The sequence below is a fragment of the Dipodomys ordii genome, unplaced genomic scaffold (genome assembly GCF_000151885.1).
Source record: "Dipodomys ordii isolate 6190 unplaced genomic scaffold, Dord_2.0 Scaffold20, whole genome shotgun sequence".
Classification (NCBI taxonomy): Eukaryota; Metazoa; Chordata; class Mammalia; order Rodentia; family Heteromyidae; genus Dipodomys; species Dipodomys ordii.
In genome coordinates, this window is record NW_012267236.1 from 6250162 (window position 1) to 6263387 (window position 13226).

The 13226-nt window shown below is 42.2% G+C and overlaps 1 protein-coding gene across 1 annotated transcript in view; it reads left to right on the forward strand.

The window, feature by feature from the left end:
* Positions 1-13226, forward strand: part of Alk (anaplastic lymphoma receptor tyrosine kinase) — a 716643-nt gene that overhangs the window by 609903 nt on the left and 93514 nt on the right. Inside the window, exon 9 of the mRNA XM_013013560.1 lies at positions 7561-7730. Within this exon, the coding sequence (XP_012869014.1) occupies positions 7561-7730 (170 nt within the window). The remainder of the gene's footprint in view (positions 1-7560; positions 7731-13226) is intronic.

The following is a 13226-nucleotide window of genomic DNA, read 5'->3' on the forward strand; positions in this document are numbered from 1 at the left end:
TGGGTGCACTGGGCATGATATCTGCAGAAAGTAGCATTGGAGGGTTTCTTTACGACCAGATAAAGGAAGTAGACATCTTTGAGAGAGACCCAAGCCTATGGTCAGCACAAATCACCATGCTTTGTCCCCACAGACAGTAATTAACAAGGAATGCTTGGTAAGACTTGGCACCTGTCCTCCAGCTCTTCTAATTAAGAAGCTGTTGTGGACTTTACCCTGAAGATCCAGGATGTGTGTTCTGGGTCAAGCCCTTCAGCTCAGGGGTCTCGTACTCTTTGGGTTGTTTTCAGTCTTGGCCCAGAACTGGTGTGGCCACTCTCAAGAAGGCCTTGTGCTAAGGGTCCTGTCCTCCCTCTACTCCTCCGTCCTCTTCCTCCCCCACTGCCAGGGGACTCACCTTCTTCTACTCCTTGGTGATGGGAACATTTTAAGGCATTTCTTAGTGATTAAGAATTACCTTTTACTCCATGTCCAAGGTGAAAATGGACCTCTCAGCGAGAGGGCCAGGCAACTCCCTTCACTAAATAGCCCCCTCTCCCCAGTGCTGTCAACCCAGGCCACACTTTAGAATCACCAAGAGAGATGATGCCTGAGAATCCACCCAACCCAAGACTACTTCAATCAGAAGATCTAAGCTTGAACTTGGACAGACACTGGCCGTTGGGAAAGCTCCCTCCCTCAGTGACTTTAATGTACAACCTAGGATGGTAAACCACTGGTCCTCCCTTGCCATGCAGACATCACACGGGTCTACTTCCACATTCCATATCTCACTCTGTCTTAACAGGGTCAGGGAAGTACGAATATGGTCACAAGTTTTGCTAGACTAAAACAGAGAATCAAAAGAGATAAACAATAGGCTGAGATCACATAGTTAATGTACTTGAACCATCTGAGTTTGTGGACCAAAAACTCCCAGTTCTGCCATCGCCAATGAGTCAGGAAACCAGGATGTTGGGGGGGGGGAACCTGAAAAGAGCTGGGAAGGTGGCTCAGTGGTAGAATGTTTACTTTGCATGCATGAAGCCCTGAGTATGATTCCTCAGCACCACATAAGCAGAAAAAGCCAGAAGTGGTGCTGTGGAGAGACAGCCTTGAGCTGAATTGTTGAGGGATACCATCCAGGCCCAGAGTTCAGGCCCCATGACCAAAGGAAAAAAAAAGGAAAAAGGGAAAAAAAAACCTGAAGAGTCAGGGTTGGTCCATAGGGCAGTTGTTTCTGGTACATCATGGAAAGATAGTGAGTGAAGAAGCCACAGGAACATGAGAGCAGGTCCCTAGAGGCTGCCCTCAGACTCAGTGTTTCTCTACCAATTTTGACTCCCAATGTCTAGGGCTAAGAGATTCTGCATTTCCAAGGGTAACCATGGAAATATGGGTCTGAGAACCAACTCTGAGCACCAAAACACTGACTTAACCTCCTAGAGGCAGAATCTGGACATCCTGTGGGTTATAATTGGAGGGGAGGATAGACCAAAAGGAAGAAAGTAGGTCCTGGAGTACCATATCTTTAAGAAGAAGAACACCTGCTGGGTACATCACCTTACTGAAACACTCAGTAGATGAAAAAAAAGAAAAGAAACAGCTTCAAATACATATTCACCAGCCATTCACTGACTGCTAGTTCTCAGCCCCATTCCAAGCCTTTCCCATCTATTTCTAGAAGTAGAGACTATTTTTTGGGGGGGGGGTCTGGTCGTGGGGCCTGAACTCTGGGCCTGGGCACTGTCCCTCAGCTCTTCAGCTCAAGGCTAGCACTCTACCACTTGAGCCACAGCGCCACTTCAGGCTTTTTTTTTCTGCTTATGTGGTGCTGAGGAATCGAACCCAGGGTTTCATGCATGCAAGGCAAGCGCTCTACCACTGAGCCACCTTCGCAGCCCTAGACGTACACATAAACCTACCATTAGAAGATAAGATGAAAGGTAGTTTATTAATTCTACTATTTATTCATAGCTATGGATAACAGAAGGGGTAGTGACTATCTTGATCTGAGTCTTGATGATGCTGTAGATTTCCTTATTTGTTTAATTTCCTAATTTTTTGTTGCATTCATAGTGAAACAGATATTCCTTACCCAGCCTCCTCTTGCTCCAGATACTAGAGAGCTTGGTATTTCCACCAGACCAATAAGCTTCATGGGAAGTAGAGCTTGAAAACTAGAAAACTAAATCATGAAAGCAATTAAGGTCAGCAGTTTAACCTTTGATGTAACTTTTGGCAACTTACCTGCTCCAGCTCCTTCCTCAGCACTTAGAACCTGTGAGCTTTTCAACTTTTTTTCCTGCATCACTTCTTATTATTATCAGTCAGTTACACTGGGGGGTTCGTTATATCATGTCTACATATGCATACAGTAGCTTGCTCACAGTCATCCCTCTATCACTCTCCCTCATCTTCCCTTCCAACCTTATGTATCTCACCAAGGTTTCCTGTTCTATTTTCACACACATACATAAAGTATTTTGGTCATATTCACCCTCTCCGTTCACTTCCCCTAGTATTTCCTACAAATAGGACCTGTTTTACATTCCTGCCATTCACGTTTTATCTATACTAATTATTCAAAGGGTTGTTTCACCATGGTATTTCACACACACACACACACACACACACACACACACACACACACGTGTGTATGTGTGTTTATTTTTTTATTTTATTTTTATTGTGAAAATACTGTACAGAAGGGTTACAATTACATGGGCAAGATAATGAATACATTTCTTATCAAGCATTGTAGCCTCCTCCTTTGCTTCCCCTTCCCATCCCTTCCCATCCTCCCCCCCAACCCCCTCCACCCAGTCCTCCCCATCCCCCCCCGCCCCCGCACCAAAGTTGTAAAGTTCATTTTCGACATAATGACTTGTACACTCATTGTTGCAATGGGTCCACCTATATCCCTATTTCAACAATTTGTTTTTCCCCTTCCCCTCCACAAATTATACCGACATCAAATACAGTGAAAGCAGGGGTTATACTGTGGGGGAAGGACATACAAAGCGTGTGTGTGTTTAATATTCCCTTGTTGCCTTGAAATTTCGTTCTGGGTTTTATGTTGATTTGTGTTATTTTTGAAACAGAATCTCACTATACTTCCCAGACTAATCTAATCATAATCTTCCTGCCTCCGCTTCCCAAGTACTAGGATTATAGATGCATTCCACTATGCCTGGCCCTATCTTCTATTTTTTTGTTGTTGTCAAATGGCTCTAGTTATTCCATATTTTGCTATTCTCTGCACACTTGTATTATTTATTTAAATTCTAATTTCCTGGCTAGGTGATAAATTCCATGAAACAGAGAAGATACATAGCTTGAAGCACAGACTAGTTAGATGCTTAATGTTTATGAATGAATAGGTAGATATTATCTTTCTCAAGGACTGATGCCAAGGATATCCTGTGAAGCTACTCTTGCCAGATGTCAGTGGCTCACGCCTGTAAATCCTGGCTACTCAGGAGGCTGAGATCTGAAGATCACAGTTCAAAGCCAGCCCAGGCAGGAAAGTCCGTGAGACTCTTATCTTCAATTAATCACCAAAAAACCAGAAGAGGCACTGTGGCTCAAGTGGTAGAGCATTAGCCTTGAGCAGAACAGCTGAGAGACAGCGCCCAGGACCAGAATTCAAGCCCCATGACCAACCAAAAAAAAAAAAAAACAACCCACCCAGCTAGTAAAAAACATCCTTGTGAAAGTCAGAGATTCTTCCCCTCTCATCTCCTACACAGTTTGTTTATTGCATAGAGGAATCAAGTAAAAGCTATTGGAATGATCCTCTACCCTTTCCTCTCCTTGTCTGCCATCTTGATGACGTGTAACCCTTCAGGGTTGTAAATGGGGCAGGGGTAGGGGAGAAGAACAAGAAAGATTTCTCTTAATTGGGATTTGATAATCTGGCATTTGTGGGGCTTTGGATGTAACAAGTGTTTGAAGCTATTTCTCCTGAGGAAATTGCCATGGTTCCTTTCAAGATCTGTCTTTCCTTCTACCACCTCCAGTGTAGCAAGGATTAGAACTTATGCTGATCTCTATTTGAGCAGGTACTTCCTCCACCCTCTGTCCTTAGGCATCTCAAGATCCTAGCTGCTTCTTGTTGTTATAGTGTATTTATAGCTCCATGCATCACTCTTGGACAAGACTTAAAATTATCCCACCGAGCTCCCTTGTACATGGCTCACCTCAGGACCACATGCAACACACAGGCTTCTTTAAAAAAAAAAAAACAAACTCTGGAAGTGTGGGTTAACTAATACCACCATATCATCTTCTTCTTCTATCAAAGCAGAACCCAACCCTAGTTCAAAGATTAGATAGATGATCCATGTAGGAGACAGATTCTAACTCCCTACCCGCCCCCAGTCTTCAATGGACAAATGTCAAGTGCTCAACATGATATCATAACCATTCTTCACTTTGGATAAAGAGGGAAACTCAGCCCCAACCTCATTCTTAGCAAACAGTGACATGGAATTCTACAACATACATGACTTGGAAACATATAGATGACATAGAATTCAAAATAGAGATGATATATGAAAAACACGTTCCAGAAATGCTCCTAATTGTCAGCCACCCACTTCTTCTACACCCAAAGTACAGGAAGAGCAGTTAAGAATTGTGCAATCCATTTTCACACACACAGAGAATTTTCTGGAAAGTTCTGCTTTCCTTGTCCTCTCCAAGGAAAGTGTAATATCTACTGCCTCAACGCCCCTGCCAAACTTCGCTTTTAACTTTTGTTACTTGATTTATTACCTCACTAAATGGTCACCATAATTCTATGAAATAGGTTAAACTATTCCCATCTTAGAATGTAGAAAACTGAACTTCAAAAAGTTAAATAACTTGACCAAAGGGGCAAGAACAGGTTTTGCTTTTTAAGTCTCTCTGATTCTAGAGTTCTTAGATCATTCTAGAATAAAAGATATGTATGACTCAACATATAGGCTCAATAAATAGTTGAATGACTAAAAAGTTTTTTTCTTAGATTATAGAGGAATGTGAATACTTTGGGTTTTCAATAGGAAATGAGAACACATTGGAGACTGTTGAGCTCTGAATCACAGATGGCAGAAGAAAAAAAAAGAAAAGAAAACAGGACAATGTGACAGAGATACCCAAAAGAATTCAGATGGGAGAAGAATACTGAGAAGCCTTTTAGGACCTCATGGAAAGAATGCAGAGGATAAGTTACTAAGACCATGGGAGACTTCTTTAGAAGCTGGCAGGATCAAAGGGTGTTTTTCCAGAATGGATGCAATCGAATCAGCTTTGTAGATACAGGAGCCATAGGGCAGACAAACTGTAGGGACTACAAAATGGAGGGCAGTAATTGAAAGAGCAAATGTTGAGGGAGGAGAACAGGAAATGGGTACCTGCAAGGATGGGGAGTGTAGAATAGAAGCAAGAATTATCTGGTATATACCAGAGAATTGAGAAAAATAAGGAAAGAGGCGGGCTGAAGGGGAGTGAAGATGTTGAACTATGACAAAGATCAAGATGCATTGTATACATAAATTGATTTGTTATGGCAGAAAAAAGTCAACACGTAACCTAAAAATTAAGGAAAGTGATGGAAGATGGGGGCTTGGAGGCGTGGATGAGATTGTTCAAAGGAGTGACGTTGATCAAGACCTTAATCATAAACTTTGTAGAACTACTTTAAGAAAATAAAACTATTCTTTAAAAAAGAGAAGAAAATGAAGGATGCATCTTTCTCTAACAGACAAGAAAAGAATAAACACTTAGGCTGCAAAAAGTAGAGAAAGTGGAGAAAGACTGTCAGAGATTGTTTATCTCTGATATCCTCATTCGTTCTCAGTAAAGTGAAAATTTAATCAGTGGATTAAGAAATGAGAACCAGGAATGAGAGAGTTTGAAACCCATTTTACTACATGTGTCCAGAAAACAAATGTTAAGATCTACCACAGATAAAGTTCAGTATCTACAATGTTCTATGGTCAAGGAACAAGAGGAGAGAAAGTATATGTCAAGCACATCTCAAGCAAGGCATAGCATGGTATGCAGTGTCTTAATCCTTCAGGGGATAGAACTTAAATTATGGTATCCTGGCACACAAGAAAGCCAAGTCAGACCAGAAAATAATAATAACAACAACAACAGCCAGGTGCCAGTGGCTCATGCCTTTAATTCTAGCTACCTAGGAGGCTGAGATCTGAGGATCACAGTGCAAAGCCAGCCCTGGCAGGAAAGTCTGTGAGACTCTTATCTCCAATTAACCACCAGAAAACTGGAAGTGGAGCTGTGTCTCAAGTGGTAGAATGCTTGCCTTGACCTGAAGAGGTCAGGGACAGCGTCCAGACCCAGAGTTCAAGCCCCATGACTGACCCAAAAAAAAGTTCAGGGAGAGTGTCTAGGCCCTGAGTTCAAGCCTCAGGATGAACACTAATAATAACAATAACAATCATAACAGATTTTTCTCAATTATCCTGGGAGGTTTCAAAGGTGATGAATATTTGTTCCCCTGGATGGAGAGAAACAGGGAATATACACATGAAAAGGCTGTGGTTGTAGACCAGGCTTACAAGGGAGATTGGTCCCCAGGGTCTGTGGCCTTGTTTGTGATGGGCTTTGTATGCAAGAGCATGGAAAGTCTTCAGCTGCCTACCTCCTGGCACTTAACCTCTTCAATCAAATTCCAGGCGAGATAAGACAGGGCCTGGAAGACAAAGGAGCAGTGATTTACAGACAAGCAGCTATTCAAACAATGAGAATCGAGAATATGTGGCTGGAGCTGATGAGACGATCTTGCCACAGGGAATATGTTATACTTCTTTTTACAATCAACATTTTTATGACAGCATCTGAACTGGAGTTCAGGGTGCAATGATATGATGTAGTTGTCTTAAGTTTTAGATGTGGTTTATAGATTATTTCTACCAAACATACAACCTCTATTAGTTTAAACATGAAGATTAGAGACCTTGTTTATAGTACTTTACCACTTATGTGAACACCAAAAACATTATTAGTTACAATTCCCTTTCAAATATAATGAAACATATGATTATAGCTTTCTTTGGGCAAAGTGGAGGACCCTCATCTTAGAAGAAAACCATAATTAAAGATCTTGATATATGGGTGCTAGTCTGATCTTTGCCTACCAAATCATAGGGACTCCAGTTAGCTAATACACAACACTATTCAAATTAGATTACTGTCACGAGAAGAAATAAAACTCTATTATCCCTAAGTCACTAAAAGTAACTAAACCCACAAATCACTTCCATAAAGTCATGAAGTGGAGACTATTGACAAAAATCTTTGGTTACTCTTCAGGAAGTTCATTGTATGTGACACTGATCTGGGTCACAGATAGAATCTCATGAATTTGAGGGTGATATCACCAGCCTGAACAAAGTTCCAGAATTCCCCACTGGTTGTTGTGCCCAGGTTCCACGAACTCTAGCGAAAGCCACTTTGGAAATCACTGAAGGACAGCAAGTGACAAACATCCTATTCTCCTTCCTGGAGGAGCAGAAAGGGAACCCAAGGTTTTCCATTCCATGTTAACATCCACGCCTCTCTCCCTCACAGCTCCGAATGTCCTGGCTTATCCGTGGAGTTTTGAGAGGAAATGTTTCCTTGGTGCTGGTGGAGAACAAAACTGGGAAGGAACAGAGCCGGAGAATCTGGCATGTTACAACCGATGAAGGCTTGAGCCTGTGGCAGTGGACTGTCTTGCCTCTCCTGGATGTGACAGACAGGTGGGTCTCTACCCTCCCCTCCACCCTCTATGACTCTATCAGCCACCATGCTGAAGCAGGCCAAGGTCTCCCCTCCCCCACACAAACACGTGCACCCACATGTGGACCTTGCATGCTTTCTGCAGCTTACTGAGAGCCTGAGAAGCTTTTCTCCAAGGGATTTTACTAATGAGCACTTATCTCCCACGTCTCTCACCTGGCCTGATTAGCTGACTTCAGTCTCTCTAGAAAGGAATAAAATTGAACAGTTCACATCACTCCCAAATAATAATCAGGCTTTGTATGTATACAGTATTTTCTTTCACTTGATGGATTTTGCCTTACTTTTCCAATTAACTTTTTTTTTTATAAACAATGGAACCTTCCAGGCAGGCAGGACAAGCCTTATTCCTATTTTCTGCTCCCGTTATTTGACATAGGTATCAGAGTGTGGGCTGGTACTCAGACCCAGCTATGAGCCTACTGCTCAATTGAGTCAGAAGAGCCTGAGTGGGATTGATGGAAGTAGATAGTGAATTCTCTAAGAGACATAGAAGACGTCTAGTAGACCTTGATCCTATTTGGATGCTCTTGCTAGTGGCTTCAGTGACCTTGAACAAGATCCTTGATTTCTTCAAGCCTCGGTTTCCTTACCTCCAAACAGAGAGGGTGTTGCCAGGAGATCTTTAACTCAGCATGGCACTGGTTTGGAGCAGTAACCCACAGGGTTCAGCTGCCACTTGTCTTCCCATGATGGCACTACTCTGCCACCTGCAGGTAGCCTGGAGCAAGTAGTACTTGAGTAAAAGTGGCCTGGCAGGGTAGCATTCATGTGTCTGCTGTGTCATAGTCAAAGCCAACGGTACTAATCTGTTCCAGACCAAGAGGGTAGAGAGGCACCATTTCTATGATACCATTTCTATCCAGAGAAGTGGACTTGGCGGAGAGAACATCTTTTACAGGCTAACCATCAAATTCTACAAGACAGAGCAGCATCCACATGAATCTCCCGGAACACATTCAAATTGTCATCATCCTGGAAGATTTACCTTTGAAAAATGAGGCCAAGGGCTCTGGGCAAGGTGGCACTGGATGGCATGTCGCGTTGCAGATGGGAAGCTGAGTTTCAAACTCTTGGCCTGACCCTTCCAGGGTCTATTGTTCCCCAGAGCTCATGAGAAGTAGGCACTGGTGTAATTCTGAGCACCAGCTTCCCACCCCTTCTGATGTGTGTGGGTTAAAGACCAAAGCCCATTGATATCCTGGCTCTGTGACCCATAGGACAAATGGACTTAATTAAAGTGGAGGAAGCAGGAAGTGTGAGCACTACTCTGTGCCCCTGTAGACTCATCTTCTTCTCGGAGATTGTGGGGGCTGTGCAGGGAGGATGGTGCGCTTGAGGATGATGTGGTGATGTCAGAGCCCTTTCTCCTGGTTGACATGAAACTAATTCAAGTGAATCAAAGGCTTTTTCCCCCTCTCCCCAATCAAGTCCTCTCTCTTTTGTAGCTAGTCCAGGGGATTTAAAGCAAGTAAGATGTTGATTCTGCTCACTCCCAGTTCGCTAGAATTTCGTTTAAAGGAGACTTTGTTCTCAGCCTCCCTCCTCTCTGTTAATACTGTTTACCAGATTGACATTTTCAATACTGATACTGAGAGACCAGACTGTCTAGTGAGGATTCAGGCAAAGGCCAACTTGGTTTGATGATGCCTCATGACCTAATAAGTGTGCAGTTAGAGAAAACAAGAGTGATTCCATTCACAGGGAGGCTGTGTGTCACTGCCACGCAGTGGGGTTCAGAATGGCCCTCCTACTGCAGAGATGATACAGGAGACACTGAGAGAGATCTGAGGCAAATGGAATTGTAGAATGAGGCTTAGCAGGTTACACTTGCAAAACTCAAACTACATGGTAGATAAGCCTAGTCTATAAAAATAAAAATGTTCTCTGGATGAAAGAGAACAGAACTTAAAATTAGGTAGTTCCCCCAAAAATTGTAATTGGCCTAATCAGTCTCTAGTTGTGTGATCTCATCCAATTATTTTTGTATGCTCTGGTCCTGGGGCTTCAACTCAGGGCCTGAGGCTCTCCATTGGCTTTTTCACTCAAGGCTGGTGCTTTATCATTTGAGCCACAGCTCAAGTCCTGGCTTTTTGTTGGTTAATTGGAGATAAGCATCTCACAGACTTCTTCAAACTGTGGCCATTGGATCTCAGCCTCCTGAGTAGCTAGGATCACAGACGTGAGCCACCAGCATCAGGCTTCATCCAACTATTTAGCCTCTTCAAACCTCAACACCCTCATATATCAAATGAGGAATAGCAGTACAACTTCACTAGACTTTTCTGAATATGACAAAATGACTAAAGAACCTATGCACAGCAGGTATCCATATCCATGAGTTTTATTCACATATTTCATCCTTGTCCCTTGGATGTAAGTCTTCAGTTATAATTAATTGAACAAATAGCACAAGTCACAGCCACTAATCTTCCAAGTCAAGCTATAGTCTACAAAATAGAAATATGCAGTTTCCTCTTGGGTTTAGGAAGTAAAGGACTTAGGGAATTTCATGCTCCAAACTAAAGGCTTACTCAGTAGTAGTTTCTAACAACTCTAATTTGATAATGACAGTATCCCCTCACTACCTCAGAAGGGCTCTAGGATGGCTGACTTAGAAACAATCTCCAGGCACACAAACCTCACATAAAGGTGACATTCTTATGAAGAGGTGGACATCATGTTCTTTTGACTGCCTTTGAGTAGAAGTTGCTGATAGAGAAGCTAGAAGAAGTACACTTCTTTCCTTGTTCCCTGGAGAGTGAGTGGCAGCTGCCTGGCTTGCCAAAGTGAACTGGGAGAAGGAGGAAGCAGAGGAAAAAAATAGGGAAAAATGAAATGGTCAAAGGACAAAGAAATCACATGTCCATTCCATATGGTACCAGCCTGTAGACAGTTCGTGTCTCTCCTTATGAAGGTGTCAGAAACTTTTTTCCCCTTGCTGTCCAGAATCACCTCTACTCTCAGCCTCCAGTCTGAGAGTTCAAAAAGTGATGTTTGTTTTTTTTTTAAAGCAGCTTTATTGGCATTTAAAGGTTGGCCCTAAAGACCCCCTGGGCTTTGCACATTGGTCATAGTCCCTAGATAATCTTTTAAAGATAAATCTAATCATTATCCTGAGTGCCCATGGGTTTTAGGGTATCTTTTAAACTCTTTAATAGACCAATATTTAGATCCATGTGTGACCTGATCAACTATAATTTTTATTCTCTATCTCTTACTCTACCCACTGAGCTTCTTTTCATTCAGATGTACCCCGTTAAATAATCTGACCTTTGGGGTTTTTTTATTTTTTTGTCTGCTGTGGGATCTGAACTCTGTGCCTGGGTGCTGTCCCTCAGCTCTTTAGCTCAAGACTAGTGCTCTAGCACTTGAGCCACAGCGCCACCTCCAGCTTTTTCTATTTATGTGGTACTGAGGAATCAAACCCAGGGCTCCATGCATGCAAGGCAAGCACTTTACCACTGAGCCACCTTCCCCGCCCCTGACCTTTGAGTTTTTACATTTTTCATTCTTTCTACCCTAGTGTTTTTCCTTTCATATCTCTAAATACCACTCTTTCTTTACTTTTTAAAAGCTCCCAAGGCCTCTGACTATATATGTGTGTCTACAGTATATCCTCATGGCTCTTGAGACTTCCCTATAATAACTTATCACTGTGCTATCCAATCTTAATTATCTGAATATACACCCCAACAAGGCAGGGATAATGTCTGACTCATACATCAGTGCTTCCTCAACCTGATACTATGCCTAACATATAGTAGGCCCAACAACACTGTGCTGGCAGGATGATATAATGAGATAAACTGCAAATACTTACAAATTCCAGCTGAATGAATGGAGAATGTCACCCCTGGAGTCTATCTGACACTCCAGTGTTCAACCTGTGTCTAACAAACCTGGCAAACAAATCACTTTATAATAAACCCTACTGCAAAGTGTTCTGTGTATCAAAAGCAATACCTGAGTCCCATCAGATTAACCAAAACAGCATTTGATACTCTTGTGACAAGGAATCCTCTTGAGGGGCTTGTTTGGTACCTAGGCCTTCTCTGTCGGTGGCCACTCCTATCAGACTCACTTTATAAGGAAGACTTGGATGTTCGTTGTACATCCTGGTCCTTGCAAGTAGAGAACTACAGCTGAGCACCTGAGACCACAGAGCTGTAGTCAGATTACCCACTCCACAGCAATCCTTCAAATACTCAGTGATGATGTCTCATGACCTAGTAAGTGTGCAATTACAGAAAACAGTAGTGATTCCATCGATGGGGGCTGTGTGTCACTGCCATGCCTTGGGGTTCAGAATGGCCCTCCTACTGGCGAGATGATGCGGGAGGCACCGAGGGAGATCAGTGACCTTGATCCACAGAATGGTATTTCTTCTGTCCATTTATAAACATGAAAAATGATAGAAGGAATATAATAGTCCATCGTCATTATGAAATTGTGGCAACTACACAACCATTCTATAAAGAGTAACAGGTAAAATCTCCAACAGCAGTGCCCAAGATTTTTGAGCAATGACAACATCCCTGGAATACAGATATCGGATTTCAAGGTAATTTCGAAGGACAGTATCAATTCAAATCTTGGCTTGCTGGTACTTAAAAATTATCTCAGCATTGACATCTACCTCATATAACTACTGAATACTTCAGCAGCCCACCCCCGCCTCCATTCAATTGCCATTCTTTCTGAGGGAACTAATTTGCCTTTCCTCAAACTAGAAGAAAAGCAAGTTCTCTCTCCTAATTCTAATCATCAGTCTCCCACTGAGATATTCTTCTAGTTTTTCCTCTTTATGATCATATATCTTACTAAACACAGTCTTCTTCTCTACCATCCTAAGCTCTGGCATGCTTACAGAGCCAAGGCTGCTGAGTTCAACTCATTATGAGATGGATTTGGAAATACCATGGATCAAATCATGTCCCACAAATCACCACAATTCTACAGTCAAATCTAAAGTACATAACTTATCACACCTGTATAGGCTCCATCCCCAGCACTATCATTAAGAAAGCTTTTAGCTGTACACTATATGTATAGTCTAACAAGAAAAAAAATGTTCCCTCTGTAGATATTTAGATTTCGGTTCCTTGCCATCCTTTGTCCTAAAAGACAAGTGTTATGTTTCACAAATACACCTTTCAAAGGAGATTGGTTAAACTAAGATTTATGCCTAAGTGAATTTAGAACAGAAACTCCATTGTCAAAATCATTTTTTTTCCTATTCAACTTCTGTTTATCCATAAACTCCTGTTTCAAATGGAGGACTATTGATAATAATATTCTCCCTTTATATAGCAGCTTTCTGAGATCAGAAAGGCCTCTTGAGAGCTACACCATCTTACCTGGGTTGAGAAGTAGCTGATTCCAGTGAGTAACAAGCACAAGATTTCAGGTGGTCCTTTGTTTGAAGGTCTATAACTGTGCCTGAAAAACGCAAT